The sequence below is a fragment of the Coturnix japonica genome, chromosome 1, assembly GCF_001577835.2.
Source record: "Coturnix japonica isolate 7356 chromosome 1, Coturnix japonica 2.1, whole genome shotgun sequence".
Taxonomy (NCBI): Eukaryota; Metazoa; Chordata; class Aves; order Galliformes; family Phasianidae; genus Coturnix; species Coturnix japonica.
The window spans coordinates 83424569-83452422 of record NC_029516.1 but is presented as its reverse complement, the minus strand read 5'-3'; the positions used below and the strand labels follow the sequence as shown (position 1 = coordinate 83452422).

The 27854-nt window shown below is 40.8% G+C and overlaps 1 protein-coding gene across 5 annotated transcripts; it reads right to left on the bottom strand.

Moving 5' to 3' along the window:
• Positions 1-223: 223 nt before the first annotated feature.
• Positions 224-27282, bottom strand: VGLL3 (vestigial like family member 3). Of its 5 annotated transcripts, none has more exons than XM_015879994.2 (4): positions 26737-26951; positions 17568-17823; positions 11710-12210; positions 224-5959 (listed from the first exon to the last, which is right to left on the bottom strand). In XM_015879994.2, the coding sequence occupies exons 1-4, from the start codon at positions 26827-26829 to the stop codon at positions 5916-5918; spliced, it is 894 nt and encodes a 297-aa protein (XP_015735480.1). In that variant the 5' UTR covers positions 26830-26951; the 3' UTR covers positions 224-5915. The 5 variants fall into 5 exon arrangements, with proteins under 5 accessions (XP_015735480.1, XP_015735498.1, XP_015735488.1 ...); XM_015880012.1 differs by lacking the exon at positions 26737-26951 and adding an exon at positions 27262-27282 and having other exon boundaries at positions 5648-5959; XM_015880002.2 differs by having other exon boundaries at positions 5648-5959; positions 17568-17820.
• Between the last annotated feature and the right edge of the window lie 572 nt (positions 27283-27854).

Genomic DNA, 27854 nt, shown 5'->3' with positions numbered 1-27854 from the left:
CTTTCAACTGGAGACAAACTCTTGGCTGTAGAAATTAATCTCATGGGGGAAAAAATGATATATTAAAAAAAAAAAAGAAGAAGAAGAAGAAACTCAGGATGCTGTAATTTACAAAGAAATTTATGAGTTCTTCAGTTGTGTAAGAATAAAAAGAAAGCATTAGCTAATTATTGAGAAATACAGACCAAACTAAAAGTACTACATTAAAAATAAAACAGTAGACTTCACATTAAATTATTTATTCAGTAATTAAAACAGTGACACTTTTCTTCATACAAAGTCTCTCACCACTTTTGATGAGAAGGACAAAACGTTCAGTGGAGGTTTTCAGGGAAGCAGGATTGGGAATCAGGTGGGGAAGGAGAGGGACCCTGCCTTGACTGATGGTTTTAAATGATAACTACAAACACCTAGCAGGGAAAGTGCAGCATAGTTCTGCAGATACTTTACTAGATTACTGTAAACCTCAACTTCTATGAACATTGGTTGTACAAATTACCTGAGACCAAGCTTTCTAGAATCTGTGTGGATTCCAATACATGTCCACCAGTGTTGGACCAGACCCTGGGCCTCCACTCTGTTCCAGACAACAATGGTCTGCAGTTTAGGCATTCACAGCTGGTCCCAATGATCTTAATGCCATCAAAGACTTCAACAGATTGTGAGGGAAGAAAGGAGGAGCAGGGCTCCTGCATGCAAAACACCACTGTCAATGATACACAGCTTAGCTATCTTGAAGGCTTGTGCCTTTGTGTGGGTGCATAAGAACTGTGATGTTTTAATCACCTCCATCCCTAAACTAAGCTTATTGGGAGCTATAAACATCCTGTAGTTCAGAGGAAACTCCAAACAGGCTGTCACAGGTCCCACCATAGTGTCATGGAGACCACAGAAAAAGAACAGCCAGAGGATTATGGACACTGTGCTGACCAATGGCTGCTAAAACAAAAGTTTTGAGAGATATCTTTAATTCCCCTTGGCAATTAATTCATCCCATAAAAGGGTATGAGTGTAAACTTGCAAGTACAGTCTAATTTTAATATGTTGTACAGCATCTGCCCAACCATCTACATGCAATGCTGAAGATCAGTTCTGCTCACAGCACTACCAGCTCCTCTTGCAAGAAGACCTCTCCTGACCTCGCTCAGGCAAGAGTCCTTTAGTCTTTAAAGGGACATTTTCCTGCATCATAGCTGTCAGGTTGTGCCCATAGGGCTAATACATAAAAGCAGTATTTATTTTTAAAAACCATCCTGCTTTACATGAGATTTCAGCTCCAATAAACATGCATTGGCTTTTAAAAAAATCCACAAACAAACAATATTTATCATCCAAATACTCCTTAAAAGCTCAAAGGCAGACATATTAAAGCCAGGAAGTCAATTTTAAAACATATATATGTATATATATGTTCAATTAGTTAAAATAATTGTATTCAATAAGATACATACAACAGATCAGGGCTTTTGAAAGATTGAGTTTGGGGAGAGGTTGTTTTCTCTCTCTCTCTCTCTCTCTCTTTTTTCTTTTTTTTTTNTTTTTTTTTTTTTTTTTTTTTTTTTTTTTTTTTTTTTTTTTTTTCCTTTTTTAATTTTATTATTACTGTTTTTTAAGTATAGAAAAATTCCATTCACTCCTGAGGCTATGGAGAATGCAGAGAATGCATTAAAATGCCTACATTTAAAAAAACAATTATTTTATTTTTGTGTTGCTAATGTTGTTTCAGTCAGATGAGATTTAGTAATGTCATTTGCTTTATTTCCAAAGAATGTGCATTTGAAGCATGAGGGTGGAATGGAGGGAAGAGGGAACTAGGTATAACTAGGTGTGTGTGCATGTATATATATATGTATATAAATACATACATATACACAAAGATGTGTGGGAGAAGAGCAAGATGCACATGATAGACTGGAAACAGAAGGGGTGGATGCATGCCAAGGTGAGTGATCATAAGTACAGTGGGGAAAACACAACATTCCCTTTATACAATCTCTGCTCTCAAGAGGTGTGCAACCTGTCTCTCCAAAAGCTGTGATAGGAAAATAATCCTTAAAAGCATGTTTCAAGGCAGGAGAAACAGAATACTGGGAGAATCTTGACATTCACTGAACACTTCACACTACGAAAGAAGCATCAGAAAAGCTGATGAGCAAATTTGTTTTCTTGTGAAGAGAAGAATCATAACAAAGTGCATTTTATTGTCATCAAGCATAGCTTATTCAGCTTTCCAGAAGTAAAATCTGCTGGGTGGTTAGTAGCTGTAGTATTACATCATCTTGTTAGGGATGGAAATGCCCCAGCTGAAACAAAATGGGTATCTTATTTCCAAAATCTGGTGGACAGGTTGAACATCCCCTGCCCTCAAGCAAACAAGACAAAAACAGATCAAATTTTTCATCATTACTAGGAAGAAAATAAAATTCTGGATAAGTGTAAAGACTTTAATGTTTAGGTTTTCTTGAAATAAAACAATAGCTTCCCTATGTCCTCCTAGAAATAGTGACAGAGTACATCATGTTTATATAAGACCTCAGAAAATGAATCATCCACTTTCTTGGGACAGCATTAGAATCCACCACACACACACACACAAAACGAAAAAATGAAACTCCCTTAGTAACACATTAAGACACATAACTGCCATCAGTGTGCCTTAAGTGCAACATCGCAAGTGAGCACTCCTCTCCTCTTTCAAGAGTGGCATTAGCATAGCATCTGCTTCTCATAAGCATATTTCTGTGTGTGTAAATGTGCGTGTATAGGAGCATGTGTGAGAAAGAATCATATCTGCCCAATTTAACTTAAAAACTTGTCACAGATTTTTTTTTTTTCTTTCCTATCCTTCAAATCAGAGAATAGAAGCAAGGCTACTGCTATGTTCTCAGGCATTCACTTGTTGTTAGTACAGGGGACTGTTTGTTACTGAGGAAAAATAACTGAACATATTTGTCTTCCAAAGCTGGCGGACTGGCGTGTGAACAGCTACAGATGATAGCAGGTTTTTGTTGGCACTTGTCTCCTAGAGCCTGGAGAGTAACACAAGTTCTGTAAGAACATTCACAAGTTCAGCCGGGGAAACTGAGCACATAACAGCAGTCCCTGAGGAAACGTCCATGCCCTCTACCCATTATCTCAATAAAATAGTCAAGAAGGGAAACTTCAGTGCAAACTTCAGTCTTCCCTGTTTCTGTCCCAATCCTTTGTGACAGCTACAGGGAATAAGAGGAGATCCTTTACCATTTGAACTTGCAAAGAGAAAGGCAATGAAGTGACTGTTCTTCCTAGACATTAACTAAACTTTCAGGAAGTCAAACATATTACATCTCAAAAAGAAATACTGCTTTGCTCTCTTCTGCCCTAAACTATCCAACTCTGATGTTCAAAGAGCTAAATTACAACTTTCCTCATTGTTTCCCTTGTGAAATGTTGCCTCTTTGCCTTCTAGCTTTACCAAGACTGGGAGGAAAAAAAAAAAAAAAAAAAAAAGCTTGGATTTTTTCCTCAGTATCTCTAATATTGTAAGAATTCCTAATTTTTAATTTACCTCAGGAACTCATATTTCCTGAATGATACTGCCCCAATAAAAAAACAAGTCATGGAGGCTTCTGATACCTTCCTTTCCACCAGAACAACAATAATATACAGAACTCTCAAAAGAGTGAATCTCAATAAAAGGAAGAAATATCGATAGACTGTAAAGATAAGAGGTGGGAAAGGGGGAGAATAGCATTTAATTCAGCATCCCAACATAGAACTATAACCCTATTATTTTTAAGTAACCTATAGGGGTAGTCAGTTCAGCATTTTAACACTGTGTGAAACCTCACATCAGTAAGGTGCACGCTTAAAGGTCTTATCAAACTGTGATATAATCCTACTGCCCACAATGCCAGTATGTCAAGCCCTCTTTTATGTCAAGGGAGAACTCAACACCTCATAGAATCAGGTTCAAAAGCTTGGCGAGAAAAAACAGTACAAGGGAGGAAGGCCTGAATTTCAGACTGGCAGGCACATCCCAACACGCCCCCTCCCCTTTCACACATACATCCATGTGGTGTCCACCTGACAAGCCTACATTCACAATACTCGCTGCCTTAAAATTATACTGTTCCTTATATCAGTCTTATGCTTAGGTCTTGGTTTCCATGTAGGTGGTTTGTCTTTTTGACAGGTATGCCTGAAAACAATGGTAACAGAAAAGTAATAAGTTATGAGAGCCTTGGGAAGCGTTGCAGAGTGATTCCAAGTGTATTCATTCACGTAAGGTATACAAAGCAGAAAGGCAACATTTCCAAGCAACAGGCAGGATCTGGCAATCCTGATCCAGTGCTCAGTCTCAGATAAGCACTTACTGTCACTTGCTGGAGTTACTAAGGCTGGACAGCGCCATCACAGGAGTGGGGCTGTTAAAGGCAATCTTGCAGCCCTTATTCAGGATTGGATCATGTTCTTGGCTTCAGCTAAAGTCATTAGTAAGTAAGTCAGACCCAAGGCCCAGGCCAGAAATGGGACTCCTCATACACTTTGCAGTGTGCTGTGACTAGACATGGCCATGTCACTTCCCAGCACAGATTCTTACCCTGGCAGCAATGCAGCCCACCTTTTGTGCGTGCTGAGCATGTGCAACTTCTTACAAAATTCAAGAGCAGTAGCTGGGATCCGTAAGGCCCTGAGCAAACCTTAGGTTAGACAACCAGATTTTGAAGTCAACAGCATCTGAATGTTTCAGCATTTCCCATGAGGTGCTCAGCAGACAGATGAGGCCAGTTGAAAATATTTTGTTTCTGCGAGTCATGCATTTTTATGAAAGTGACGTTTACTTCCTAAACATTCATGTTACAATTTAAAACCCTCGAAATAGCTTAGCTGAAAGTCTTGCCTTGTGAGTTAAAATAAGAATATGCCGGTAATTACGATTACTGTGAGAGCCTGAAGTGTTACTCATAGGAAACTGCATTCATCAGCTTCCATGGATCACGGATGAGGTCCAAACTCAGGTCTGATTTAAATCCATGAAAATATTTGGTCCATTTTAAGAGACTGAATGGGTTGGAAATGCAGTTCCTGCAACTCTAGGCTTTGATCCATGCTAAAGGCATTTGCAAGTTTCTGACAGCACAGCACAAAGCCATCTTTAGAAACATGAATAAAAACACCCTTACTAGAATCTAACACCAGCAGCAAAAATATTTGGCTGAAACTTTAGGTGTGTATTATACTTGCTTAAGCTAGAACAAAAGGATGAAAACATCAAGATCGAGCAATGTGGAAACAAGCTCTTTAAAAAGAAGGGAAAGACAGACATTTGAGGTAACAAAACAAAACAAAAACAAAATGCACAAACACATCACAGACATCTAAAAATAGCATTTTATACATTTTTGCCAGTGCTTCTCTGAGAGCAAGTTCTTTAAACAGAACTTAACAATTTTTACAATTTTTTTTTAAAAAAATATGCCATCCTAAAATAGCCCATCAATCCTTAACCAAACTTTCTGTATTTCTACAAAAATAGATGCACAAAGAGCTACAAAATAATGTATTCCTGAAAGGAGGCGCACTGCAGTCAGGGGAGTCTTCTTCCCGATAGTTGAGACTGTTCATAAAAATATCAAGCTGAACAAAACAAAAAACACTGTTAAAAGAGCAGAAAGGAGTTAGGTTGCCCAGCTGCAGCAGGCTCAGATGAGGAAAGAAAGAAAAGCGAGTTTGTTTTTCTGTTGTTCATTTTCCAACACTGTGGGACCCATAAGTGGCCTTGCAATTAAAAGGCTCAATAGCAAAACGAGAATAGTTGGCTCTCCATCTTCACGTGTGTCCTTTGTCCCATGCAGAAGGAGTCAGCGATGCTTATGTCATCCGCCAAGTTGCGCTGACTCCAGCTCTAGCTGGTCTTAAGTTATATCTGGACTTCAAAACCAAGAAGTATCCTTGCTCTTGTCCTGATGCTGTAGACCTGGATTTCAGAAAAGAAAAGTAACACTTAAAATCTGATATATCTTCTTCCTCACCCTCCCCTTGCCTCCCCAAGCATGCAAAGTAAGGATAAAAAGTTATTGATTAGAAAAATAATAATAATTTAAAAACAAAACAAACAAACAACAACAACAACAAAAAATATAACTTACCATCCTAGTGGATTTGTTAGTAACACTCCTATTACTTCCAATTCTATCATTTACATGGGATAAGCTTAAACCCCACTCAAGTTTTAGATTGGCTCGAACAGTTCAGGAATTCTGATAAAATCATGTGCGCTTTCTTGTTTTGGCCTCATTTGGAAAGGAGCCGGGTGTGATAAAATCCCCCCACAAGGTCCACGCAGACCATCCGCTACAGAACATCATCATTTTTCCTGATAGGGGCCAGCCACTGACCCCATCTCTTTTCAGAAAAATCTGTAACACTGTAGTATTTCACCATTTCTATGGCATTTCACCTTATGGAGGAAGAAGGGAAAGTATTCATTCAGCAAGTAAAAAAAAAAAAAATAAAATAAAATACAAAAAGTAACCCAAATAATTTCACCTTCAGAGTGTCAGATTTTTAGCCAGGAATGGCTAGTGCTTCCACATGGGAAAAATTAATGATTTTCAGCTTGCATTTGTTATGAGTTCTTCTAACATTTTCCTTTATAAAAAGTGAGGACTATCTAATAAATGTGGTGCTATGTCGTGGCTTTAGCATTACGGACTTGGAACCTGTGTTACAATCTGGGATTCCTCTATTCCAGAGGGATTCAATCTATGCTAGATTTACACCCAACAGGGCGGATACCTAAAATCCAGACCATAGTGGAGGAGGTGGGGCTGAAACTTCCCAAAGAAGATATGGTTTTGCTCATTTACAGGGAAAGTGAAAAGGAGAGATGCAGGCGCTTGTTTTAAGAGGTAGTAACACACGCCTCACTGGTGTAAAACCTGCCCTTTGATGTTTTGTGTCAAACAAATTAAATTTTGTGAAAGGTGCAATTCCCAGTACTGCTGTATGGGCAGTGATGCTCTGTTCTGCATTGTGCCATATATTGTCTTCCTATGCTACAACCAATGCACAAATTACCTGATGTGCTGTGAATTTAAGTCCAAATCCACCTCTAATTTAAATAGGTGCAACTCTCTCAGATTTCACTGATGTTGCAGCCACTGAAGCTGCCTGTTTGGTAACTGGTGAGAACTGAAGAAGAGTTGAACACAGATCACCCATTTCAATATCTGATCATATAGCCAAACACTCTGCTCCATTTAACATGCATTTGCATATATTTCTCTGGACTGAAAAAACTGAGACATCCCTCCACTAAGGTAAGCCACATTCAGAGATTTTACTAGATGAGGATTATTTCTTTTTGTTTATGAGTCTGGCTGTATCATTTACAGACAGAGACATAATAAGCTGCTGTTAGTCTACTTCAAAGCTATGTCAAAGTTAGTGATGAGAATTTTGTTATATTTTTTCCCTTATATTTACTTTTTCTTTTTTAAAGCAAGGGGGGAAAAAAGGCGGGGAGTCAACAGAAACTTTTTGGAGTGTAAGGGAGTCATTTAAGGTCATCAGTCCAACAAAGGCCCCCAAAGATAGAGAAAGCTGAGGAGAACAGAGAGATTATATGGCTCATACTGGTTAAAAAGCAAAAACAAATTACACACACATCTGTTTAAGAGGACATCTATCTCATGGTAACGACCAGTAGAAGGGAGATACCAACTGACCAGGCACCTTCCTAGTTAAACATCTTTGCAACACGCAGAAACAACTGCATCTGACAGGTTTAAGGTATAGCCATTAAGTCCAAACAACCATGGAAAACAATCCAAAAAATATAAAGTTGCCTTAGCTACAGATCTGAATGTGGAACACTTTCCATGCCTTTTCCTCATTATATTCCCATCTTCTTCATGGCAAAACTAACTGCGCTTCTAACAAGTCATCCAAGTGCAGCCCTACTCGCTAACCAAGAGCTTTAGCTTGCAGACAGCTGCTAGAACAAATATTTTCTCCTCCTTAAAGACATTTAGCTTGTGCTGCATGAGCCAGTATTTCTGCACCAGCAGAACTCCCCATCTCCGAGAGGCCAAAGCTGCAGCTTGCTGCCTGACACACATGCAGAACACAGGCTGTGTGGGAACATCTAAACAAACCTGATGAATGGTGACAAACTCGTAGCATGTATGAACAGAGACAACTCTGCAGAAGGCAACAGGCTGATCACTCCAAGTCTGTGTTCAGCAGGACATGATGACCTACAGAAATTAGCCAGAACTAGAGAACACCAATTGTTCACCTGCATTTGGTGACAGATGTGCAGCGCATTTGGAACATAGAATTGCAGCTCTCAGATAGGCCACAATTTTGCTCTGCTTTGAATGTGCTGGGGTTACAGAAAGCCTTGTCCAGCACATCTGTCCAACAGCAGGGCAAGATTTCCTTCTAGCACGCTCTACAACAGCAGGCAATCTACTCCTCACAGGGCAGCACAGCTGGATCTGACCAACACCTGAAGAGTGCCTGTGCTGGCTTCTCTGCTCCTGAGGGCACACAGGCAAGCACTGATAGTTGTAGAGGCAACAAGGCAGAAATTCTCCCTGGTTTTACATGCCCAACTTAGCACACCCTTAATATGAACACAAGGATTTTGTAGTAATGCTGTATCTACATGTGCCATGAGCTGCAGTCAGCATGTTAGAGGCTGACCTTGCTTTGCTTGGCATTGGGAAGACAGAGGACTAAGGCTTAGTCTATAAACATGTTATGCTCAGTACTTGATACAAAACTGGTCCTTATTTTGAGCACTTCAGCTTTGGAAAGTCATGGTATAGTAGGAGCCACAAGAGTTGCAGTAGATTTGATTTAAACTAGTGCTTTCTTTAATCCTACTTGTACCAACACAGAAGCTCCTAAAAGGGTTAATTTGCAACATACAGCACGAGGATTAAGCCACATTTAATGGGAATCAGGTACTTAAATCCCTACTCATCCCTCTAAAACAGGACCATGTAAGTTCAAACAGATGTGCATGACAGATCAATACTTTATTAGCCCTGCAAACAGTGAGATGCTGAAGTCCCATACAATCTGTTCTGAAACAGATTCCTAAATGACACCCAGCATGAAAGGGGAGCCCGTCTTAACCTCTTCAGGGATTCAGTATCATCCGTTCAGGAGATATTTGGCTTTGTATGGCAGAGATGCAACAATGTAGCTGGATGAGGGTAAGGTTACAGCCAGCCTGCTCTGATCCCAAAGATATCTCTCCATTTAATTCAGTATGAAGAGTTTTGCAAATGTTTCTATAATCCCATATGACAGTAGCATAAGAAATGTGACTCACTGTAAGGAGGCAAGGAAAAAAAAAAAATCATTTGCACTCATATATAGGAAGGGCTAAGAAAAGCACCCTCTATGTGTGTTAGCTTTTTTCAAGAGAGTTTTCTTCTCTTCTCTTCTCTTCTCTTCTCTTCTCTTCTCTTCTCTTCTCTTCTCTTCTCTTCTCTTCTCTTCTCTTTTCTCATCATATAAATCACCTGAAGCTCGTGGAATACAACACACTGATAGTTCCAGGGACAATAGCTTTTATTCTCTAAGGAGTCATGGACAAAGAATTCAAAAATTGAGGTTTTCCTGTCACTATGACCTTACTTAAGGGAAACCTCTTCTGAGAAGAGAGTATGTTTTTCCAGGCCTGCCAGTTTTCAGGCTCTTTGCTGAGATTGCCAGCCCTCAGCAGAGATACATGCAATGAAATTGTGTGTGATGTGGAGATTTGTGCATTAAAAAAACCCACCTTGGAGAGGAAAGGGAACAAGCAAAGATCTCTGCTGACATTCTCTGTTTCTACAAAACAGTCACACATCATCTTTCCTTTTTTATTTCTCCCACAGGAACACATGGACTTACTCAATAAGCATGCGCCAGAAACTGACTGTCCATGCCTTCCCCACTGCTCCCACCCTGAATAGACAACTATAGGACATGTAAGATACTGGTAATAACTGCCAAATCAGGGTCCTGAGGAGATTAGCATCCAGCTGTACCCTCCCACAGGGATTTTCACAAGGAGAATGCAGCACCAGCAAAAACTATATTAGCCCTGTAGGACAGTACTAGGACTCACAGGTTATTTTGACATACTACACTCTTCAAAGAAGAGGGTTTATTAGAAGAACAAAGAAGCAGTAAGCAAGCCAACTTGCCCAGTGCTGGAATAACTCACAGCCTAGGTGATGTTCATGAAGTGGTTCTTGACTAACAGTCCTTGATGCATTCCCTGCTCCATCCTCCAAAAGGTAAGTCAACTTCCAGAGTTCTGGAGCCAGACCACTGGGGCCACTGTCAGACCAGCTGGCTAATCCCCTCTATCAGTGGCAACAGCAATTTGCTCCTGCTTTAGAGAAAGCAACCTATAATTTGGAATTTGTCAGAAAGACAGAACTTACTATCACAGTCTTGTCAGATTATCGTCTTATACCTATAAGCATAAAATGCAATACCTCTTGTATCATCTGCATGGCTGGAAATGTTATTAATAAGACTAAAATTGTCTAGTATAAAGAATCCTATTGTTTTTTTTCTTAAACTCTTGAAGGAGCAAGTGGCATGGTGTTGACAAGAGGTCATTGGTTCTTGGTTACTCTTAAGGGAAGAGAGGTTTTTAGTAGGTTCACTTGGTAATAATTGGGATGTGGCTGCTAATATTTCATATTTCAGAAACAGCACTTTTTTCCCCACCGCCAATTCTTTGTTCTTCTACACACTACACAAAGCAAGGAAGCTCTTCTCATACACTGAATTGGTCAGCTAGAGCAATCAAGAAGACAGTTTCAAGAAGACAAAAGCGGAGACACCCTAAGGAGAATAGAGATGCAAACCCATTATTTCCTTAATAAAGTAATCAAAGATGTCTAAGTGGTAATCTTTAAGGATTTCTGCTGGTCAGAAAACTACCAAGCTAAAAAAGGAGGCCATAACTGTACATGAGTGTGGAAGGAGACACTGGAAATAAAGTCACCCATCACCTGATACCAAATGACTACAAACACTGAGGGTTGACAGACTGCTCCTAATACTGGGGTAAGAGCCTTCAAATCAAAACTTGCCTGTGACGCAGAAGATGTAGCTTACAGAAGACTCTGTAGGTTAGGAGTAGAATAAATCTAATTTGGAGACTCCTGCCTGGAGCCTACATGATAGTGTTTAGTGTGATGGTGAGCGCAGCTTAACCACCATCTCCATACTGTATGACACCTGGATACACACAGGAAGGAAATGCTGGTCTGTTCCAATTTAAATCAGTAAGATGCAACCCTCATGTACTGAGAAGTTATTAGTTCGGTCCTCTTGTGAGCTATATTTTGGTGAATGGACACACTAACTAGCTGAACAAGCTGGAAGCGTCCACATGGAAGTGTAATTAATTATTTCCCACAGTATTTAAACCAGACAAAAAAAAAAAAAAAAAGAGTGCATCATACTACAACTCATTTGGCTTGAGTGGGAGCAAGAGAGACACTGGTCTTTCATCAAAAGTCACTGAGAGCTGGATTTTTCACAGTATGTCTGCCCTGACAACAATTTCAGGAGGGATTCCCATCTGTAAATGTATTTGGAGAAGGCTCTGAGAAAAAATACTACTTGAGCTGTAGGGACTCCAATGCTTTTCTCAAATTCTTCCTCTTAAAACAAGCCACAGACAAAACTGAACTATCTTACCTGCATCAAACCCAAAACTTGGCACAATGTCCACCGTTCCATGAAAGGCTCCAGCCCATGCTGAGGTAGCGCTGGTGACAGCAGCAGGATCTGTCTTAGTCACGTCACACTGGGGAGCAGGAATCCTGGCTGCGCGTACTGAAGGCATCAGCAGAGACCCATAGCGGGGGTCGCGGTGCGAGCTGGGATGGTGATGGTGCATGTGTGGATGAGGGTGATGGCGATGCATGTACACGTCATGCATGTGTGCATATGAAGGGCTCACCTGAGATGCTAAAGGATAATGCCAAGATTCAGTTGCAGCAGGGGGAGGAGGTGGGGGAGTCTGATGAAGGCTGTGTCCTGGCCAGCTGCTGGGATCTGGTGTTGGGAAGGTGCCTGGTGCAGTAATGGGGAAATCGGGGTGTACTCCACTTAAGCATGGTGGTGGGGGAGGCTGATAAGAGCTGGTCCAAAACGAAGTTGGGAAACTGCTCCTTTGGCTTGATATTGTTGAGTTTTCTGGAAGAGGGGAGAGAAATTAAGTATGAGTGGAGCTGAAAAAATGATTTAATGACAAAATCACCTCAGTTATTTTCTACTCTCGAATTTATAATGCTGAACCCACACTTCCTCAGCAATTATAGAATCACAGGATGGTTGAGGTGGAGAGACCGTCTTAAGATCATCTTGTTCAATCCTGTTCAAGCAGGTCACCCAGTGAAGATTATCCAGGATGATATTCAGTCAGGTTTTGGCCAAGAACCAAACTTCTCACCCTCTCTTGGCAACATCATCCAGTGACTGATCACCCTCACAATAAAGAAACAAACAAACAAAGCATTTTCCTGTGTTCAGATGGAATTTCCTGCTTTGTAATTCATGCCCAATTGCATTTTGTCCTGTCAACAAACACCACTGAGGAAAGCTTGAATCCCTCATCTTCATTTCCTCATACCAGGTTTTTACACATGTTAGACATCCTTGAGGATGCTTCTCCAGGCTGAACGGTAACAGGTCACTCAGGGTCTTGACACAGGAAATATGAGGAGATGCTAACTCCTGACCAGACCAGAACATATCATTTAAAAAAACAGCTTCTGTGATTCTGACTGCTCCTCGGGACAGAGAAACAGCTCACACTGCAAAATGAGACAAACGGCTATTAGAAGAATACCAGTTCTCTTCAAATTTATGGCATGCTTTAATAAGGGTAGAGATCAACTGAATGCACCCCATGTTATTTTCTTCTAGAATGCACCATGTTGCCTACATCCAATAGGATCAGGCTAACAATATCACCTATGTAGCTGAAAGAAGTCTTTGTCAGAAATAAAAGTCTTGCTGCTTCTTAGAGCTAGGGCTCAACTTGTGTTTAAAAGGATTCCAATAACTCTACATCATGAAATCACATTCTAAAAATTCCTCTTTTGAAGGAGCGGTTAGTGTTTTTGATGTGTAGGAAAGTACTGGCATCTCCGCTCGCACATCACTCTTGCCAACTCATGTTTAAACGTACTGCTTCATTCAATATGTCACAGCTCGAATAGCTTGGGTTAGTTTTGGTGTTTTTTCTTGGTCAAAGATGGAAACATAAAAATACAGGACTTTGCCTCTCATGAAAGAACAAAGTCAAAAAAATAGCCTATGAAGAAATAATGCCATGGAAGTGTAATATTTGACAAGGTGAGGAGTTCTCTATCCCGCGTATAGCATTTACAAAAATGTTTATCATATTTTTTCTAAACAACTTTTTGTTTTGCTTAGTTTAACAAGCAGCTGGAACGAGATTTGGGTGAAGACATCATTGAGAATGAACAGATTCTTCAAACACTCCTGCCTCTAAACTTTGCTTACATAAAATATTTTGGAAACGAAAACTGTAAAAGTGTTTTCTGACTGTATCACTACAACACTTAGATATCTATTTTAAAAACCTTTAAAATAACAGATATTTTTTCCACACATCAATTGGCTGGGATCTATGGAATTTATTGAGCCTGATTAACTTCTGGTATTGGAAATACCTTCCCAAATGCACTATGGACAATTGTAAAGAATTTATCTTTGTGCCAAACCCTCTCAGAGGATGCAGACCTATCTAGCAAACTGCAATATGGCTTTCTTCAAAGGACTGCATCTTTTTTTAGCGTTATATTCCTAATGTGATTCATACCAGAAGACTGGAGAGAGCTTCAAGCATATAATGGAAGCTTCAGCACCCCTCTGAAACCAGTATTGTTCATCGTTCACATGTTTATTGTTAGGATTAGGCTGAGACACAGAGTTTACAGGGATTAATGTTGGCAATAGGATTGTAAAAAGCAAAAAAAGCAAAAAAAAAAAAAGCAAAAACAAGCTTCTTCATAGCCAGTCTACTATTTTCCTCACTGCTTAGCAGGGAAACAACTTGATAATGTCTCATCAGTATTCTGGAAATTTAATCACTATCATGGAGAGCTAGTTTTGAAAACTATTTGGCTGTTACCAGAATGGAAAAGCCCTAAATCCAAACCACCTCACTTCAAAAAAGGAGAGAAAACCGCAAACTATCTGCAGGATAATTTTAATATCAGGAGAGTACACTTTAAAACACTGAATCTACCAATATGAATTCATCCCAGATTGCATATCATCTTGACTTCACCAATCAGACAACAGATCTAGGCCACAGCAAACACATTTGATCATCTCAATTTGTCATGCCCATGTCCATTTCACAAAGCTGTTGTCACTGTCAGAAACTGTCATGGTTCACACCAGTGAGCATAACTGCAGAGGACAACCTCTTTGGTCAAGGTGAGTTCATATCACTCTGGGTACAGTGCCCATTCATGTTATATGAATTTTCAATAAAACTTCATCCAATCTGAATGCTCACAGAGGACACTGCTGAATACTGAGTACATCATCATCAGAAAGAACCATCTCTGTGTTTAACTACAATCCACAACAACCACACATTTCCCCTGTACTTGAAGACTGTTCTTTCCTCTGAAGCAGTGAGCTCAGGCAATGACATTTATAGATATTATCACGCCAAATGCTTGGCCTCTGTGGCAATGGAGAGGCAGCCATTTCAGCACTATACTTCAGAAACAAAAAAGTGAACTGAGCTGTTTCCAGAGGATTTAGGGAGGGAAGGAGGAGGTGTATAACCAAAATTGTGTGCCAAGGAAGATACTTAGTTACCACTATTTCCTATTCTGAAGTGGAAGGAGGCAGGGAGATGGCAAGATCTCAGATACCACAAAGTGGTGACTAATGTAAATGTTACTGGTTGGCCAACACACAAGGAAAACATGCCAATGCCCACATGCCGTAAAGAAGACAATGTATGGAATTTTCTGAAGCACAACATTACTTTTCCACTGAGGCAAGAGGGGAAAAATAACAGCCACCAAGAAAACAATAATTCCCCTTCCGTTAGGAAAAAACATGTTGATAAAAACACTATAAAGGTAATATCAATTTCAAGTGTAGCCCCCCAAAAAGATTTCAGGTATATCAGGTATTAGGATTCATGTTACCTGAGACCACTGTAGGAATCTCTAGTTTATAGAAAGTCAATCTTGAAAATAATTTTAGTTTAATCTGATCAGTATTTTCAGTATACAAAAGACAACTGATTCTCTTTTCTACACACAAGCAAAATTCCTTCTTAAAACAACAAAAAAAAAAAGCAATAATACCATAATGTTGAAATTATAGTTCACATATCCATCAGAACACTAAAAAAGCTACAAATTAGATGAAATAAATAAATAAAAAAAATTTAAAAAAAATAAAATAAAAAAAAAAAAGCAGAAAACACTGCTAGTCCTTCCTTTCAGGCAAAGAAATGATAATACAATGAGCTGAATAGACAGCTAATTCTCACACATTTTCCACTTAAATCTATACTTTCTAAAACAGCTACTGCAAATGCAAAATCTTTTTAATTGTTTTTAAATTGATTTTTGAATATTTTATTGGCAATTTATTATTTATTACTGATGTTTTCTTATTTATTGACAAAAAGTCAGGCTTTCCACAAAGTATATTCATTAAAGATTTTCAATCTAGTGTTATTTTAAATTCTTAAAGTAATGGAATGCAAATTCATATGCATTTGCTGTAAATGAGCTTCTTCAACAATGATAGATGAACAAAAAGACTAAAGCATTAGCATCATTCTTTCCCCGCTTTTTCAAACAGTTGTGTTTCTGAAGCTCATTTGGGTACAATAAAGCCCTTGTCAAATCTCTTTGGAGAAGCAAACATGGTAATCTTCCCTACAGCAGCCCTGCCCAGCAACCTCCTTGGGTGTTTTCACACTGCTTTAGCAGGTGCAGTGATGATAGAGGGCCTATCTTCATACTTTGTTCTTGGAACACTTTCCAGACATGCAGACTTCCATGATCCAATGATGGGGCACCTTGGCTAAGGAGTCAGCATGTGTAAAGAACTGTTGTGCCAGTTCATCTTGAACCCAGTAGAGAACTATGTGGAGTCGTGTACAATTGAGAGGGTCAGAGTAAAACAGACTGTGTCTGAGGTCAAAAAGAAGAACACAACTCCCACCCCGAGATTTGTCTCAACATCCAGTAGAGAAGGTCTGCTGTAGGCATGGATCTCCAGTGACTGCCTTGATCCCATCTCTAAAACACTTACAGTATGTCAGGGTCATTTATAAATGCTCTAGTCTCCTTTTTAGTAAACACAGACTCAGTTTTACTCTCAGTCAAGTCAACGGAAAATTTCTCATTAACATTAATGGTCTCGTCTCAAGCCATAAATTCCTCTAGCTCCCTAGCCACTTCTGCTGACCTTTTCTTAAACTTCCTTGGATTTGTCATTATCCTTCTGGAAAGCAAGTCCTTCTGTGCTATTTTTCTCTTCACAGTGGTTTCCAAAAATCCTCTCTTTATTATCTGTGACTTTCATTAAAGTACTCTCACCTCAGCATCACTGATTGCGAACACCACCACTCATACAAGGATCCTCCAAGAAACTCTCACTTAGCTTGAGGCAAGGCCATTACTCACTATTCTTAGTTTACAATCCTTTTGCCAATCCATATAAAGAGATCAGAATTCATGCAGTTGTGTATCTGAAAAACTGCACAGACTGACACACGCAACACAGTGGAAGTAGTGTCCTAATGGCTACCTTTCCCCAGCCACCAACTTGAATATCTTAACTATAAGATCTATCTAGCTCATCTGGCAATATCTGTTCAATATTATACTGATAATGCTTATATTCATTATAAAGCATGAACATTACAGTGCTGTTCAAATGCCTCACGACACTGACCAAGATTCTACTCCCTGCTAGGAAGCGGAATACTGTCAGCCCTACTTGATCTGCAGAAGGTCCATAGCAAAGGCTCCTATGAGCTCTGCTGGGGGCAGGCTACAGCCACATGGGCCAGAGCTTCACCCAAGTCTTTTCCAGCCTGTTCCAGCTCCTCCCTACCCAGAGCCACAGATGAGTCTTAATCACCTGGCAAAGTTACCCAAGTATGCTGCATGGGTCTCTTCACTTCCACAGCCAGAATTCCAAACACTTGGCTTGAAGTCCAAGTTTCACACCTAGAGCTTAAAAATAAGCCTCAAATCTTGCAGCAAACATTTATGAAGCCACATCAGCTCTTCTGGGCTCCCTCCAGGCCTTTGCAGAACCATGGGCTATGGGAAGAGTGGGAGACTCCTGCTTCTCCCACGCCTTTGGAATCTCCTTCCCCTTTAATGCACCAGATCAGTTGCAAGCAGCTCCTCATTTATTTCATTTCTGGGGGAGAGTTTTCAACATGCACAGGGGGGCAAAATTTCAGCTGCAATGTAATGTTCATAATGTTCATCATATGAAGTAGCCCAAGTTCCTGCTTCTCTTACCTCTCCACAAAGGACTTAGCCCTGCCTTGCTCTTGGTAAGGGCAGTTTCTGGGTTGAAGCTACTGGCTTGGCTCAAGGCTCTTGAGAAGTGTTCATCCACTACTGAACCAATGTCTCCCTGGAAGTAGGTGAAAAGAACGCAGCGAGAGTTCAGATACTCCATCTCAGCTGGCTGATCCTTCTCATCCTCTTCTTGCTTGCTGGGAAGGGTCACTTCCAGAGACTCCTGCATCTTGTTGTATACAGCTAATTTCTTCTGGGATTAAAAACAAAACAAACAAGAGATGTATCACTAAAGGCATTCAAGTACAAACTCAGCATCTGGTTTCCTTAAAGAAAAATAACTGAATGCATTGAATATTAATTTCAGTTCATTGCAGTTGGACTACAGGGATATTATTTTGCACCAACACTTTACAAAGAAGAGATTACCAGCGGCACTTACTTAGAATCTTAATTCCTCACACACAGATGGACTTGCTCCTCAGACACATTTCACAGCCACAAGCAATTTAACAGCAATGGCTTTCACCCAATACCTTCAAAAGAAAACAGGCAGACTCTAACAATTCACTGCTGACTCCCACCTGGAAAGGATATTCTCATCGGAAAGGGCTGCAGAGGTTGTGTCCAGCCCTGCAATCCGGTGGCCACGTACACAACCTCTATGTTTCACCCTTCTACCTTAAGTTCCACCCAGCTTTGCCAGCTGCAGTCTCCTAGTGTGAAGACAGGAACAGTGGGTGAACTTCACTATCCATTAAAAGTCTTCCTCTCCATTTCAGAAGTTCACAAAATACATATGTTGTTACTGAGGGCCAGGAAAGCGTGTGGGTTTTTTGGCTGGTTGTTTTTTTGTCACAAGAAAGTACCTCTTCAGGTGGTGAGAATTTTATGCTGGTAGAGTTTTCTTTTTTAGTTTGTTTGTTTTAACACAAGTTTCTGGAGGAAAGGAGAAAAATTCATGCAATAAAAAATTTAAACATATGATCTGGAGGAAGAGGGGGATTGACAAGTCTGCAAACACATGCAAAAAAAAAAAAATCCCTCCAAACTAAAAACACGGAGAAGCATTTAAAAAAAATCAAGCTAGCACAAGCCATCTGTGAACAGCTATTTCTGAATCCTCTCTCTTTCTCTCAAATCAAACCTAAATGTCAAAATAAATGTGTGTGAAGATCCATTTTGCATGGAACATATTTTTCAGATGTTCCACTTTACAACTGTTTTCACAGAAAAAAAAGCTCCCCACAACAGTTGTGCAGCAGGAATCATAGCTTTTAGCCAGCTAGCCATTTCCACAGCTGACTTTACACACAAGCAGCTTCAGGAACCCAAAAACAACTACAGCACATATGCAGAAGTATTTCATCGCTTCTCTATAGTCTTACAGCTTGACTTATCTTTTATAGTTTGCTTGGCAACAGTTTAGCACCATCAGAATCCCTTTAACTTTATGGCTTTTTTTTTTTTTTTCATTTTCCAGAGTTGTTCTGTAGAGCAATTTAAACAACTATTCAATCTATAAAGTTCCAGTTATACAATAAATACATTTGTCAGACTTAGAAATAATTGTAAGCCATTCTCCAATCTTGTATACTATCAATTTACGTACATTCAGTGCTTTCTAAAATCACATAAGCTGATAAAAATTATCCCTTTGTAACACAAATTAGAAATTCAGGAGATAATTCTTATTAGTGGTTATTAAAACCAATTAATTATAAGGAAGATCTCCTTGCAAGTGGAACTAAACCCTACAGTACTACAGGCTCACAGCAATTAAGCAGTGTATCTGACATTATGGTAGATTAACTGGAACACATACAACAGTTATACACTACACTGTTGCTGTACAAACTGCACTGAGGGATGTAACCAGATTTTTTTTTAAAGTCTGGGAGACCTAGGCAAAAGGCCTGAAATTCAAATAAATCTCTGTTTCACAAGTAAGTAGTGCCATGGCTCTGCTTAGAGAAGGACAAACAGCTTTAGCACAAGATGCTAAAAAACAAACAAAACAAATAAACAGCAATTAAAAAAAAAAATTTTTTTAAAAACAAACAAATAATAAAGTCTTATTGGAAACTAATTGCTAAAATTAAAGATAGCCTGAAAATATCAGACTCACTTTTATACACATAGAATTTGAAGTGACCTGTACTTTTCTTGGTAAGCGTTTTGCACATCTTCTACCCAACCAAACAAAAAATGTAACATTTGCTTCTGAATTGCTCACATATCACTCACAGAGACCTTTATCGTTTTGTCTAAATAATCACCAAAGGATGAGACCTCAACAAGACAGAAACAGTTATCACATACACAGGAGAAGCATGCATTAGGAATCAATAACACACCTATCTCAGTGGTTTGAAAATGTTTAAAGGTTCATTACAACTCAGATCCTCTTAAAAAGTGGTTGGGAAGGAGATTTTTAATTTTATTTATTCTTAACTATTTATTTTAAATAGAGACAAAGTATGGAAGGGATCGTTTAAAGTTTTCCAAATAGATACTGACATATTACAACATCTTAGATACAGTATGTCTGTTAGACTCTGAATACATGCAACTCACTTTCAAAGTTAGTTTCTATCATTGTAGGTACACTATTTGTATCTACACTTCATGTACACAAATACATACACAAGCACACAATTATATACAGAAACACATTGTTTAATATAGCCCCTGGCTTGACTTGGTTATCAGGAAGGAAGTCTTTCAGTGTTCCCATATAGAGACTGGGGCTCAGGAAATTAAAACTTATCTCCAGAGCCGCTTCTCTGTGCAGGAATGTTCCCCTTTCTACAGCCTAAGAATCTAATTCATTTTCCATTTCAACTCTCTTCCCTCCCCTCCAGTCCACGGGTAGTCATTACAAGACATTCCAAGTACTTGCTGTTTTTGAAAACATTTAATCTGAGTCCTTTTTTTTAATGTAAAAAAAGATAGCAGTACTGATAGACAACTACAAGGGGTTGTGTACAGACCTAAGATATTTACAGTGAAAAGTTATGCTTTGTGGAGAGCTTTTTGCAATAAAATAAAATAAAATAAAATGTCCTAATTAAAAGATGCTTCAAGACCAAATCAACTTTGTGATCAGATACTACTTAATTTGTATTTCAGGTAAAAATTATCAGCCAATTTTGTTGCTTTTGTTGTTGTTTGTAATAAGAAACTACAGAGAGATAAAGCAGATTGTCCTTGTATGCAATGGATATACACCTTTTACATTGCATGCATCCTTTAATAAAAATAAAAGTTTATCTCCCTGACTCCCACATAATTATACCTCTGTGTACATGTAAATTCCACGTTACATTTTCCGACCATAGTAGTAATTTTTTCTTTGCATTTCCAGCTGCATTTGAATGAGTGGATAAGTAGGCAAGACCATAAACTAAATGAATTTGTACCACTCTGATGAGAGAAGAAAAAATAAAACTAAAGGAGAAAAAAAACAAACATCACAAGTTAGGTTTCTGATAACCAAGCTGGGCTAGCCTGGTTTCACTTCTATTTCCTTCATACAAAGAGTTCTGGCACATATTTAAGCAGTCAACAATACCTGCAAGGTCTTTATAAAGTGTATGTGCTGACCAAACACTGTTTCTGCCTTGCCTATGTTCCTATCTGTAATAGTTTTACATATTTATAATTTTCACCTCCTTCTTCCTAGGCTAGAGAACAAAATCAAGCAGCCTCTGAAAAAAGAAAACAAACACAGAAAATCTCAACTTGGCCAAGACACAGAGTATAGAATTTAAACTCAGCTTAACATTCTAGAAAATAGGTAGATAAATGAAAAATTCAGTGTATGTAGCATCTGATACCACATTCAATATTAGACACAAGTTTGTGGCTGAGGGATGAATGGTCCAATCTCTGAGTAAATAATACTGTACAGCGTGGGCTGCATTCAGGTTAAACCAATATTATTTTTCATGTTTTGCATATTCACAGATTTATAACAAAGAGAATTCAAGCTCTTACTGCAAGTGATCTAACAAACGGAAGCTAAAGGTCCAAAGCTAATCAGCAATATGGAAATATTAAAGAAGAGAAGGTTTATGCCAGATAAGCATCACACAGTCTTTAGGAGAAAAACGGACAGCTCGGATCTTTTACAGTAAGAAAGCTTGTGGATTAAAATTTCCCAAAAAATCTCTGTCTTGCAGATTCCCCTTATTTTCTGACATACCCCACTCAGAACCAGGGGAAACTGCCCTCATGCAGTGAAGCCCCAGCCACATGAAAGCCAATGGCAAAAGTCCAATTGACTTCAAGGGTCCCGGATCTCAGCCGGGGTGTCTGGTAAAAATGTCAGAACATTCCTTTTCATAAACTGAAAAAAAAATTCGTTTCCAGCTGAAAGCTGCCAGTAGGCAGGATACCCTAAAATCTACCAAGCACAGTTGAGAACAGAAAAAGTTTTAGTTAAGCTGAGTTTGAATCAAAAATTCAGGCTGGCTCTTATATTACGTATAAGCTGGTTGCCTGTTCCTACAACTTATTATCTCCATACATGCCATAGTGCAGCATATGGTCCTTTATGCTCCCAAGCATGAAAGTCTGGTGTGCCTGTGGCCACCTGTTACAGATTTTCCATTATGAGAGAAAGAACAGGAACCAAAAATAAAGAACCACTACACTGAGGAAATACTATATGACCCTATCCTGAGAAAAAGGCTGTCATTCGACATGAGCTTCTGAGAAGGAATTTCAGTAACAAACCCTAGGCAAATCATGGACAGTCCTCTGTTTGTGGAGCTCTTATTGATAACACAGAAAGTATTCAAGACAATTTCAAGTAATCATGGAATGGAATGCTAAGCCTGAAAGCAGCATTTGATGTGTGCCTTGAAAATAGGAAGTGCTAACTACTGCCCTTGCAATCAAGAAATCAGATAGCAAAGCTACACCCTTTCTTCCAGGTGAGAGATGGGATTTTCAGCAGCAGAGCCTGAAGGCCTCACAATATCCAGGTGGTGGAGGGAAGCAGTGGAAGAAGTCTGAATTTATACATCTCTTGGGGTACTTCTGAACAGAACTGTGTTCCTTGAGTTCCATTTGTATGTATTTATAGGAAGACCAAATGGAGTTTGGTCCATATCAGAATAACCAGTAAAGCAAGCCAAATCGTTGACGGTAGCAGGTACTCTCTCATGAGGTTAAAACAAGAAGAACAAAATTCTTCCCTGAAAAAAAGCCAACCTCCTCCTACCCCTCCAGAGAACTTAATCCCAGCTTTGCAACCTGTAATTCTGAAAGCAGTCTTTGAAGCCCTTCATTCTGTAGAGAAGCCAGTAGCAGGGCACCCACCAGCCTTTAGAACAAGCTTTGAGGAAGGAGCTGAGCTAAAAAAACACAAAACATAAAGCTTCCTTCTGCCCTTCTGTCTGCTGTATCGGATGCTGTGAACTGCCACGCACACCTAGCATCAGTGTTGTAAATCAATCCTCAATGCTGCAAACACGTGATGCAAAGAACTTTACTGGAAAACTGAGTTACATTATGCAAGCAAGGGTTTAGCTACAGCCACCTGACAGAACGCTGAGCACGACTTGTCCTTGTCTGCAGAGTTGTTAGTCTGGAAGGAAGAGTTGAATTAGTGACCTAATTTGCAAACAGAGACAAGCCCTTATCTGGAAAAAGTCTGTCTACAACAATGCCAGAAGAAAGTCTGACTTGAGCATTATCACAGCTCCTTATGCAAGACTGATGTAGCAAGGATGCTGTTTGGCTTAGCTCTCCACATCTACATACCATGGAGATGTTCCAAAACTACCATTTACTGTAACTTCCCATGTAAAAGTTCTTAAGCTCAGCTGTGAGTGAGACAGGGTGAATCCTACCTTAGCCTGAGCTCTGCAGCCCACTGTCCCTAAACAACAAGCTGTCAAGCTGTCATGTGTCCCCTGTATACCAAGAATAAATCAGAATACTTCTCCAATTAAGTGTATCCAGTCTCTTTGAACGAGAAGCTTTGTTACACCCATTCCTCACCCAAGATATAAGAAATCCAAGACTTACTACTGCAGTTTCAGAACTGTGAGAGGAGTTTCAATTTCACCATACCAAAGAGCTTTACACTCTGGCAAGCATGGCTCTGTACCACACACAATAACATGTTCTTACTGTAACACCATCACATATGCACTCTGTATTTTGGCAAAGGAACATAGAAACCCCATTTTATCTGTTGGAATAGGGTCACGGCCTTTTTAGTACCTTGTAGCACCATGTAAGCACCTATATATACATACTCTCAGTTCTCTCCAGCAAACACTCTGGACTTCAGCAGTCTCAAAGATTTAAGGTGCTAAGCCTTCACTCCCATTAACATTCAATAGGAATTCAGGCTTCAGTCTGCTGAGCACTTTAAAAGAAAATGTCTCATCTAAATTAAGTTGCTAGCATGTCCTTTCTTGGTTTCAAAATGTTTAAAGTGGGGGCTCCACAAACTCCACATCACTGCGCAAGTCAAAATCAGATCTGCACTGATTCAGTAGAGTGACAACTACAGAAGAGAAATGTTGGAGTACCATTGGAGTGGAATATCTTCTAACAAGGCATGATGGGGCATCCTCTAAAGAGAAAAACAACATAAAATACAGTCTAGGCACATATAGATCCATCATTTAGAGCAACCCAAATTCTGCTACATACAGAAAAGAGATGACTGTTCAAACCCTGCTCGGCACAGAGCAGTAACACTGTCAGCTGCTTGCCAGAGACATTTCTGCATATCCACATATGCAATGTGCAACCTACAGAAGGAGAAGGAGCTGGCCTCTAGAGAGGTGCTGTGCCCAGAGCTCAAACCTGTCTATCTGCAATGGTAATTCCACTGCTAAGGAACTTGCTTTGATCTTCAAGGGATACAAAAGTGACACAGAAACCTAGCATCACCCGCTGTGCTTGTGACAGATGCATTACAAGGACCTATGAAGACGCGTAAGATTTAATTAAAGCAACACACCTCCAGCTCACTGAAATTAACAGGGTAGTCAAGGGACACAAATTCCTCCACTGTCTATAGAAAGACAACAGGGTAGTATGAAAGCACTGGAAAATGCCCCAATTGAGTCCTTGGATATTTTAAGGGTGAGCTCCGCTCTGTCAGCTTCAGTGCAGGGCTTTATTTTTAAAGATGCCCCCCTAATACATCTTCCCTCATTGTTATTTTTAAACTACAGTTTTGACTCCAGCAAAGAAGAAAATTCTTTAAAACGGTCATCATCCCTATGAAGAGCACAGGAGTGTCTTACATGTTGAACACATGTGGAAAGAGAAACAAAAAACCTGGCAACAGACTCTTCTTCCCTCTTTCTTAGGCTCTTTACCACTTGATTAAATGTTCTTGACAGGATGATTTGGAAGAAACAGAGACTCACAGAATGTCATGCATTACCCAAGAAATCACTCGACCAAGACTGCAGAGATATGGGGAATCCATCCCATCTTTACTACTTCTTATGTTTTAAAAAGCACTGGATTGAAGGAAAACCCACGAACAGCCCCACAGATTGTGGCTGCTGGAGGCAGAGGGCGCAGCGCTCAGTTCGGTACGAGCAGCTTGGTTTTCCAGCCTGACACTTGACTGGTTTGTGAAGACCCTCCAGCTCCAAATGTTCCAGTGAAATTGGCACAAGCAGGATTAACTAAAACAAGCTGTCAATAACGGTTGGGACAGCGAGCTCTAGAATGCTTTTTTGTGGAAACGGGATACGTTGTACTGGCCATGGCTCCTAAGTTGCATTGGCTCAATAGAGCTGTGTTTCTTGCCTTGCATTTCTACCTCCACATTTCATAAATAGCACAAGCCACAGGAACTCAGTTTATTTAAAACGAAATTTCAAGAAACTTTGGCTTTCGTTATGGTGCCTGTGGGACGTTTCTGATGTGGTGCTGATTACAGCTGGTGGAGAAACTTCTTGATTCTGTTTAAAAATAAAGAGCAACCGCATGGGGAGTGCGACGCAGCCGCTAATGGGTGCTCAAGAGATTTTCACGTACGAGGTGCTGCAAAAGCTGGAAGAGGAACACAGCCAAGCGCCTTCAGAGCCAAGTGCCAAAAAGTCCACCCAGGCCCAAATAACACTTTTCTACTTCTAGGTGTCTTAATCGAGGAGTCTACTCACTTCAGGTTACTTTTTTTCCCCTCCAAGTCGAGCAGGCTACTAACAGGAGCTCCAGATACTCAAAGTTCACAGCTAAAAACCACTGAACAAGGTGAGGGTTCTGCAAGCTGTGACCTAGATTAGAGAAGAAATAATAACGCAGGCACCGTTGCAACAGACTAAACTCGTAAGCTTTCCAGAGCCCATGTTTACAGAGAATAACGTGAGCAACCTGGCAAAGTCTGCTTCGGTGCCGTTCTGCAGAAACTCTTCCTCCCAATGATACAGAAAAAACAATAACAAGCGATTGGAATTTTAATGGTTTAGCCCATATTTGTGTCTCCCAGGCAAGTTGATATTAGGGGTCACTTCCCATGTACGGAGAAAACAATCTTCATGGATAATAATGATAAAACCTTATGGAATGCAGCAACAACCAAAAAATGTATTTTCAGATGACTACATTAGGGCCAAGTCAATATTAGTCCCACTTCACCCACGCACTGCATAGTCTAAAAATGCTGTCAGCCTGATAAGAATTTCCTGATTCACTTTTTTTTTCTTTTCTTTTTTTTTTTTCTTTTTTCTTTATTCTTTTTCCCTTCCAAATACATCCGATCACCAAATTCAGCAGCAACCCGCCGCAGCGATCCCGCAGGAGAGCCGGCTGGTGCGCCGGGAGCAGCGCGGTCCCATCCCCGAGGCGGCCGCACGCTCAGCTCAGTGCGCGGCTGCGGAGCGCACAGCGGAGACGGAGGCGAGAAGCAACTTTCTCCTCTCGCCAGCCTCGCACCCCAGATATATCCCACTGGGGTTGGCTTTCAGATTGATTTCAAAGTCTTACCAGACTCCGCTGCTCTGGGGCACCCTCACCGGCTCCCCGCATCTCCAAAGCGCGCCGGGGGCTGCACGGCACATCGGGCGGAGGTCTCCGCCCCGAGCAGGCAGCGATGCGCCGTGCAGTCCGCCAAGGGAGGGGGAGGGGGGGGCCGCTACTACACCCCCATCACCCTCCCCGCCGCATCCCCGCTCCTCACCTGCTGGCAGACTCTCGCGGGCGGGCCCGCGTAGCGGGGAACCCCGCACGTCGCCGGGCCGGGCTGCTGCATGGCCACGTCCGAGCAGCTCATGGCCGCGGCCGCGGTCGCCCCGCGCCGCCACCGCCTTCTTCCCCCTCCTCCTCCTCTTCCTCCTCCTCCTCCGCGCGGGGCGGCCGCGGCGGGGCCCCGCGCAGCGCCGACTGCCAGCGCATCTTCGGCGGCGGCCGCGTCCCGCGCCCGCACTTATAGACGGCGGCGGCGGCGGCGCGGGGCGCCCGGCGGAGGTGGCGGCGGAGCGGCCGCGGGGGCGGGGGGGAGGAGGCCGCGCCCCCAGCCCCCCCCTCCTGCCCCGCGGGCGCGCATCGCGGCCGGAGGCACCTGCGGGTGTCCCCCGGAGGAGAGGCGGTAGTTGACCCGCATGAGCGCGGGTAACTAACTAACAGCTACATCACCGCTGGCATCTTATTTATTAGCGGTAACTTTTCCTTCGGGTGCGGGGACAACCCCCCAGCCAAGAGTTACCTGCATGGCCCATCTCTGCTTTCTGTGTTATTAGAAGCGCTGTCTGGAAATTCATCCAGGATAAAGGAGGAAGGATCCTGTCCTATAGAAGCTGGCAAATGGGATGTGTTTTCAGCTCCCTGAAGAATCTCTTCCCACCTGTGGTCCACCAAATTTTTCAGTTTTATTTTATATATATGCTTCTTGTTCGTTGTAGGGGAGTTGGACTAGATGATCTTTAATGGTCCTTTTCAGTGCAAATGATTCCACAATTCCATATTTTAATTAATTAATTGTGCTGCTCGACTTGAAAACCACCCAGCAGCCCTGAATCAGAGTAGCACCAGAACCAATGAACAAAGACTAATCATGGCCTACCTCTGCACAGGCATTTTTGCCCATGAGCTGCCTTACTGGAGTACCGCTGTTGTAGGCTTTTGATCCCATTCCTCACACGGAAATGAGTCAGTGTCTGCTTTGGTAGCATTACCCCAGGTTATAAGTCTGGGCACTACTGAGCTTGTTTGTTCTTGTTTTCTTCCCTTTAAATTATTTCAAATTTCTTTTTCATTAATAACAATAATTAATTGCTTTGAAGTTAACCTATACTTAAT

Excerpts from the sequence above, each read along its gene's own strand:
- VGLL3 (XM_015879994.2), bottom strand. The coding sequence starts at position 26,829 with ATGAGCTGCTCGGACGTGGCCATGCAGCAGCCCGGCCCGGCGACGTGC. Across the intron at positions 17,824-26,736 it reads CCGCGAGAGTCTGCCAGCAG|AAGAAATTAGCTGTATACAA; the intron begins GTGAGGAGCGGG and ends TTTTAATCCCAG. Across the intron at positions 12,211-17,567 it reads GCTAAGTCCTTTGTGGAGAG|AAAACTCAACAATATCAAGC; the intron begins GTAAGAGAAGCA and ends CCCCTCTTCCAG.